General features: G+C 38.9%; 1 protein-coding gene across 1 annotated transcript; it reads right to left on the bottom strand.

Annotated features, from left to right (window-relative positions):
* Positions 1–7574: 7574 nt before the first annotated feature.
* LOC149046809 (uncharacterized) lies at positions 7575–8204 on the bottom strand. The gene has a single exon (XM_089204159.1). It carries the CDS (start codon positions 8202–8204, stop codon positions 7575–7577), a length of 630 nt encoding a protein of 209 aa, XP_089060285.1.
* Positions 8205–8562: the final 358 nt, after the last annotated feature.

Genomic DNA, 8562 nt, shown 5'->3' with positions numbered 1-8562 from the left:
ATATCTATGACTAAGTCGCATAATATCTATGGCTGATCCGAAATTCATGGGTCGTCAGAGTTTAACCCTCATTCGACTCAAAGCGATTCGTTAACCCTCATGATAGTAGAAAGTTGCTGTTTTTAAATGTAATAATCATCGGAGCTGAATTTGAACACAGTTAAACACATTCTGCCGTATAATCCATTACTACAACTTAGTATGAGCATTCTCAATGAAAATTAGCCTGTGTCCTCTTTAATGGTAAGCTTTAACCGTAGATGACTTTCCGGTTTAAACACCTCTGAATAATCTCTAGTTTTTGTTTTAAAATAGGAGTTACTGGGTGATTACTTAAGTCAGTAATGAGAAGCGCGAGTACACTGTAGTTGTATTTGTTGCTGATAAGCATACACTTTGATCTGAACTTTTGTCAATGAAAATAGACTACTTCAGCACTCCACCACTCAGTTCTAAGCTACCCACGCCCTGTTTCACAAATGATTTCAAATTTTTTTTAAGGTCAACGTATGCAAGGCCACCGTAATTCAGAGGGCTGATAGAGAGCTGGTCCTTGGGCGGCGCGAGCACAACCACAGCGACAAGTTGATGCTGGGTTAGCGGCAAAAATATCAGCAAAGACGAGGACAGAAGCCAAGAAAAACTTATTCACGCCTGCCATGGTGATAGTCAATAAAATCTTGTTAAAGAAGATAACCGATGCACATTGTCTAAGCCTTCCAAATCCGGTGAGCCCTGCAAAAGGGACCAATTACATAAGACAAAGACTGCGCCATCGATCCAAAGAGTTTGGACTTCGAGTCAGACGAGGAGGATCTACCAGAGGGATTCTTGCGTCGAGATGTCCTGGTAGAATCAATGAAATGAAATTTTTTTTATAATTAAAGTTATAGGGATTTTTTCATGAGCTAAAAATACATTTTGAAAGGGTTTCTGAATGAGATGGCCAGATAACGAAAACATCAAACATAAAATGTAATGTTTTTGATTAACGTGTATTAAGATTACAAGATCCCCTTCCCTGAGCAATTCAATTTTTAAGAGGTGTAATCATTCGATCATTTTCCTTTTAGGTGCGTGGTCGTCTTCATCTAGTATTTGTTGCCGATAAGCTGCTACTTATACTTTTGCACGTCAAAACTTGTTACGTGGACCGTACCTTCAAGCTTTAGGAGGTCCCATTCACGTAGTTGTTAACGATCAACACCTTTGTCCGGAGCGAGGAACACGCAGAGCGAATACCCCCAATATTTATATCATATCCGAAAAGCTGAAGGAAGACCACAGAGCAGTGGTCAAGGAGATCTTAAGAGTTCTACCCAACCAGCCATCAGTAAGAAAGATCACAGTTGACTTCGAAAGGGCCATGTGGTCGAACTTCCACAGGTTGCTCCCCGAGCCACTTATCATAGGATGCGTATTTCATTGTACTCAGGCTCTGTGGAGGAAGGTGAGTATCTATCTGTGTAAATCAGAACAAGAAAAACATTACGTTAACGTGACGTTTATTTAATACGTTCCAGTCCTCAGTTGTCTTAATTCAATTTGGTGCGTGAACACTAAACTCTAACTAAACTCTGGTTTTGCTCTTATCTGTTGTGGGTTTAGGAACTCGGTCCCCAACAAGTATACATAAAGGACCGCAGCTTGCATCGCCTTGTCAGAAGACGTTTAGCCCTGTTTTTTGAAGAAAAAATTCCTAAAGAATTTCGGCCACCTTCCACCCACTAGCAACTAAAGCAGTTGGCATCCGTCCTCCTAGAGCGTATTTCAACAATCAAGCCGTGAAAATAAACAATGACAAAGAAGGATGGCACCATGGTCTAAACCGTCGAGCACAAGGAAAATCAAAGATCCCGCAGTACTTTCTCATCGAGTTACTCTTCAAAGAAGCGAAAGTTGCATCCTTTTAGATCTGCTATGTATTGGAGAAAAAGCTGAAGAGGATTTAGCGTCGACGCCAACCTAATATAAAAGCCCGTCTGTTCAACGCATGGGAAAAGTTTGAAGAAGGAGACATTTCAGCAAAGCGTCTTCTCAAGAAAGCATCACATATCATCGTTTCGTGACTTTGAACTGGTTAAAGAGAAACTGCTAGCTATTACCAATCTCATATAACCTAGATTAAAAAATTTAGGTTAAGCTAATAAGGATTGTTAAGGATTGTTATTATCAAATTTTACATGTATATAACCTAGATTCAATCTTGCTTAGGGTTAGGGCTAAGGCGAGGGCTAGGGTTAGTTTAAGTTTGACTCACTTTAACATCTCACCATTACATATTTTGTCAAGTTCTTTAGCCATTTTTTATCACATTCATGCTTATTTAACTTATATCATAACATATATATATCTTGCTACTATTTCACAAACTTAATTATAAGTTTTTACATACCTTTTAATTACTTCTCCTTGCATCTTATTTCAATTGTTTATAAATGGATTAAAAGCACCCATAAACTGGTATTTTCTTAGTGTAAATTCTGCCTTAGGATTTAGTAATTAACCAATTAATTTATGTAAATGTATATATAAGATATACATCAGTTTGATCTTCTTAAGCTACAATTACTAAAAATTTCTTGTACTAGCAATCTACCATTTTGTCTTTATCAAGATATTCATCTTTGATATTATTGAAAGTTTTTTTTTCTTTTACACAGCAAGTATTCATATGACATTGATTTATATTGTTTTATTAAGATCCATAACATTTGGTTCATCCTTTACACCTTTAAATCCTTGCCCTGCTAATTTACTTGCAAAAGTTCCAAATGTTAGTGGAAGATACGACAAGTACATCCTTGCTGCTTTTGAAAGACCTCTATTCAAGATTCTTTTAAATCTACTTGCAGAAGCACCACCAGTTGTTTTTCAGAAAAACAACTGGTGGAAATTGGTGATAATGGTTACTGGTCCAACTGGTTTTGTCATGTTTGCTTTTTCAAGTAATGCTTTATTTATGTCATTCATTTTTTTTTTGGCTTTCCAAAAAATTTGCCTAGTACATTATAAGGTATAATGTAACCACCTGTAGGCTTACCTTTCCCATATAATTTCTCAACAACAAGGAAACCAAGAGCACCATCTGCACCCTTTAAAATACCAGACTCTTTGGTGCAACACGTGCAACAGCTGAAAATGCTTTCCCTCCTACTTTCAAGAGTGTTGACCACAAGCTACCACCCTCCTGCACTGCAGTTGTTAACTGCGTTCCGAAATTTTTTTCCTGTAAAAGTCGGTTAAATTTATTGATCGTGACCCTCACTGGTTCACACGTTGGGTCAAATAGGGTATCATCCATATAAGACTTCATCCCAACAACATCAACAGGGGTAGTGGAATCGAAATTCCCAAAGATTGAAGATTCCCGATCAAACAACACATCGCCTGATGAGGACTAGCAGTGTTGCGGTCGAAACTTTGCGATCAACAACCAATGTGACTCCATCGTGAGAGAAACGAATAAAGTTAATTCCCTATCTTACACCACGATGAGCAATAGCTACATATTTTTATTCGAGCAGAGTCCCGAAAAATGGCAAAATTCATAAACCACCTCACAGAAAAGGTTTGATGCCATATTCTTGTAGAGCAATGACTCTTTAATGTCAGGTACCTTTTGCTATTGATTTGTTGTCAGGGATGGAGATATCGTGAATTAATTAGCTCAACCTGACGCTCACCGCAAAACCGATCAAAAATGGCCTTTAAAATCGTCTGTTCTCAACCAAAAGTCAACAAATTGACACACAGAAGAGTGCTTACTAAGACCATTCGAAAAAGCCAAATAAATGCTTTCTCGGTATCATGTGACTCGCCACGTGACCTTATCAAGTATGAAATCTGTCTTTTAACGATTTTTTAAAAATCGATCACGTTTTTCCTGCAAATTATGTGTTCTTCAGTTAGCTAAGTCCATTGGTAATACCATAGGAGTAGAAAAAATCGAGCAAAAACAAAGCAAATTAAATATCTAGTCTGTACAAATCAGGCACTATGATTTTCATAGCTGTTCCTAAAACATCTTAAAATCCGGTATTTCATCGCAGTTTGGTTGTGAAATTGTACCTAATTATTTGCTTGAGCATCCATAAACCGTTTCATCCAGGTCACGTGATCTTACACATGAAAATGAGGCTACAGAGGGATAAGACTTAGATCATGTTCTCAGTTTTTTCAGTAAGGAAATACTCAGATGTCATCAATTTCTGAATCACTAGAGGAGTCTGGGCTGTCCATTTGAACATCATTATTCTATGCCTCAGTACAAGGAAGGGAGCTTGACCTACAAGAACAATTTCTTGAACACTGATTTGCAGTATCCGCAAGTAGTTCAGTCTGTTATACCTTCTGGAGCTGGATTTTTTTTTCATGAGTTTACCTCCAGCCAAGAGACATAAGGCCAGGGCACTTGATCCTTGATCCTGATAACCGTTATTGACTGTTGAGATACATGGTAACTTCAGGAGACTATCTTCCAGTGAATCAAAATCTAGATGCTCAAACGATGCAAGTGAAAGGAAAGTCTTTATGGTAGAGCAAGACATAATACATGCAACTACAAATGCCAGAGTGAGGCTTCCAAAGCACGTTGGTCTGGTTATCACCATCAAACATTTCGCATGATCGAAGCAGTCAATAACTCTTCACAACCGATTGGGCCATTATTGTTCGTGTGACAAGACCGAGGGAATGGAAACATCCATCGCTAATGAAACCATCGCAAGAACAGAGCTGACAGGAGGAATAACCATTCCATCAAATACAACACCAGGTATATAAACGCTTGGGTATATTATAAATAATTAATATTACGTTTCTAAATGATGTATGCTTTGTTACATTATTGGTATGTTTGTCCACATGGTAGCTGACAACAACGATTTCTGTGAAGAGACCCTTGACGGTAAAAACACCAGAGCAATCAGTATGGACCATTCCCAGAAGCGCGAACATTTGGTGATCATACTCAAAAAAGATCTTTGGATACATCAAGGCCCCTGGTGACGGTGCAAGAGATTGGAATTGGAGGAAGATGGCCGCCAGTGACAACCTACCAAAACAAAATGAAGGATGCAAAATGGTTGCAAGAAAATTATCATTTTCTTTGTAATGTTAGCGAAGACATTATGTGGCTTCTTTTGCGCTTGAACTCTGACAGCCTTTTTGATGATAACCATTATCCAGTGGCTCATCAAAAGATTACTGGATGTAGTGGATACCAGTCTATTAAACTCACCAAAACATCACTTCCTACTGCAAGCTAATGCAATGATTATAATACGATGGATACAGTTATGAGGCTTTCCTCAGACATTGCAAGTATTTTTGGACAGCCTGACTCAGCGGTAATTATTGACTCGGCGACTTACACCAAAGCAAAACAGCTGCAACTAAGGTACCCAGAGGAATTAAAGGTTTTAGTCCGCTTGGGAGGATTCCATATAACATTGAATTATCTGTCGCTCCTTGGAAAGTTGTACACCAGTTATGGTTTAGAAGATTTGCTGATTGACTCTGGGGTGTATGCTGCTGGTGCCACAAATGCATTAATGGGAGGAAAGTCATATACCGCGGAGTACGTGCCCACAAGCTCTGTCTCGAAGCACTGTTTCGTCTACTGTGATGGGAATTTGTAACCTGGCTGGGAAAAAGAACATCTTGCTCTCAAGATGCCTCAAAGGACGAGGTACTTGAACTCATTCAGAAATGCCACGAAACAGAAAGAAGTCTTCAAGACAACTAGCAACCTGTAAGGGATAGACTGAATTCCCTGATTACCCTTTTGATGAAATTCAAAAGTGAATCACGGGTTAAGTCCAAGCTTTCTACCGTCTGGGACCAGTTTTTGACAATAGTAATTACTCTACTTCAATTCATCAAAGCTTAGCGCACTGGGAACTGCATAGAAATTACACCGGTCATCCACGGCTACGTTAGTTCTATATTTCTACGCTGTCGATAGTGTCAATTACGGTCGTAGCTCCCAGTATACCCCTCAGACATGTACTCATTGTAGGAAAACCACCCAGAAATATATGGAGAGTTCAAAACTGGCAATCACAGTGTCAGTCGTTCAGAGTAACCTTTCTGTCAAGTGTGGTCAGACATGGGACTTGAGCAATCCTTTAATCTTTAATCTTTAATCTTTAATCGAGATACTCCTGTGCCAGGAGGACTAATTACAAAGAATAAAATTAAATAATTTTTATACAGTTTAAGATTTAACAATGTAAGAAAAACAAAGCTTGGATAAAACAAAGCTTGGATAAAACAAAGCTTGGGTAAAACAAAATAATGTAATAGCGTAAAGATAAAATTAGTATGGGCTAAACCGACCTAATAAATGAACGAGCATTTGATCTAAATATATCTATATTAACAATGTTAGAAGAGTTAAGAGATATATTGTTCCACAAAACTACTGTCCTTGGATAAAAAGAGTATTTATATATATCATTATTCACTTTCAATTGCTTGAAAGGATGACAGTTTGGAGCTCTTGATGGTCTTTCATTTGGTGTGACATCAGATGGGAGTGATATGCCAACGTGGCCCATATAGATTTTATAAAACATAGTGCCTTGTGAAAGAAGTCTTCGGTGATGGAGTGAATCCCAGCCAAGACTTTGTACCGTAGGTGTAACGTGGCTATAACGCGAGTAGTCGTTAAAGACAAATCGAGCGGCTCTTCGTTGGACAGATTCAATTTTGCTTATGTTATGCTGCCTATATGGGTTCCATACAGAGGACGCATATTCGAGTTTAGGCCTTACAAGAGTACGGTATGCCGTGTCTTTAACCTTATGGCTACATCCACCCAACACTCGGCGCAAAAGACCCAGAGTTGAGTTACCATTTTTGAAAATATTATCTACATGAGTATTCCAGCTTAAGTTGCTTGATATCGTGACACCAAGGTACCTTGTAGAGTTAACTTTGGAGATATGCAGACCATTTAAAGTGTATTGAAACAGGGTTGGGAACTTTTACATGTTATTCCAAGATGATAACATTTTTTAACGTTAAAGTTAAGTTGCCAACTTTTCGACCATGAAGATAACTGGTCCAGGTCGTTCTGTAAAGACAAGCAGTCTTGCGAACTTTGAATTTCGCTGTATAGAATACAGTCATCAGCAAAAAGACGCAAATTAGCATTTATACAGTTCGTGATATCATTTATATACAATAGAAACAACACCGGCCCCAAAATTGAACCTTGCGGGACCCCAGACAAAACGGGCTTGGAGAAGATTGAGTGCCATTTATGGAGACAAATTGAGAACAGTTGGACAGGAAGGCCTTTATCCATAACAGCAAATTTCCAGTAATACCGTAATAGTCCAATTTCAGCAGTAGCCTTTGATGGGGTACCGAGTCAAAAGCTTTCGAGAAGTCAAGCAGGATAGCATCAGTCTGGCGGCATACATCAGTTGATTTGGCTCAGTCATGTATGGTTGTTATCAATTGGGTTTCGCAGGAAAAACGCTGTCTAAAGCCATGCTGCTCGTCGATAATGATGTTCTTTTTAGACAGGTGTTTGGCCATATGACTGAGCACAACGTGCTCCATTACTTTACAGCATTAGAGGTTAAAGAGATTGGTCGGTAATTTGAGGGAAGAGATTTATTGTCTTTCTTATAAACAGCAGTGATAAGGGCCTTGGACCAATCTGAAGGGACCGTGTTGAGATTGAGTGATGGCTGAAAAATAAAAGCAAGCCATCCAGAAGCAGATTGAGATATCTCTTTCAATACACGTGCAGGCAATTCGTCAGGACTGCATGCCTTGTTAGGGTTGAGCTGGGATAGTTGTTTAGCAACTCCTTCGGGTGATATATGTAAGTCAGCAATTGAAGAGTAAGGAGATATAGGAATTTTAGGTAAAGGTAATTGTTCATTCGTGAAAACAGAAAAAAAGTAGGAATTCAAGGTTTCAGCTTTATCTTTGTCTGTAACAAACACACCTTCTTCAGTCTTGAGAGGTGGAATACCAAGATTCTCTGATCTGCAGTGTTTTACATGAGACCAGAACTTTTTTGGGTTTTCTGTAAGGCTACCACCAATAACGTCGTTTAAGTATGAATTGTGGGAGTCTTTAATAAGATTGGACACGGAATTACGTTGGCGTTTGAAAGCTTTCCAGTGATGTTGGTCTTTTGTTCGAACAGCTCTTCTGTGGAGGCGATCTTTTTTACGCATTTCACGCTTTATCTTAGGAGTGATCCACGGTAAACTAAACTTAGGTTTAGAAGACTTACGAAGAACTTACGAGTTATGCTGTGTACCTGTCTCTCTTCTTCATCCAGATGGAAGGATGTGCAGGACAGCAAAAAGCTCGCCGGTGGCGATATCAAAGACAAATAGAGACTCTTTGGTCAGTTTGCCTGTGTCGAGCAAGATAACAGCGGTTCTCATTGATGCAATAGTGCTGATTTAAATGGTAAAGTCTGTAGGAAATGCAAATTTTGAAGAAATGGCTGATATATACCATGAGGTTACCGCTCGGGTGCTGGGACAGAACAACTGTAACCGCGTAGACCTCGTATTCGAACCAGTA

Source organism: Pocillopora damicornis, chromosome 4 (genome assembly GCF_964200805.1).
Source record: "Pocillopora damicornis chromosome 4, jaPocDami1.2, whole genome shotgun sequence".
In the NCBI taxonomy this organism is placed as follows: Eukaryota; Metazoa; Cnidaria; class Anthozoa; order Scleractinia; family Pocilloporidae; genus Pocillopora; species Pocillopora damicornis.
This window is presented reverse-complemented; position numbering and strand designations above follow the sequence as displayed.

What these genes read in the sequence shown, in the direction of transcription:
- LOC149046809 (XM_089204159.1), bottom strand. Translation starts at nt 8,204, where the DNA reads ATGCGTAAAAAAGATCGCCTCCACAGAAGAGCTGTTCGAACAAAAGAC.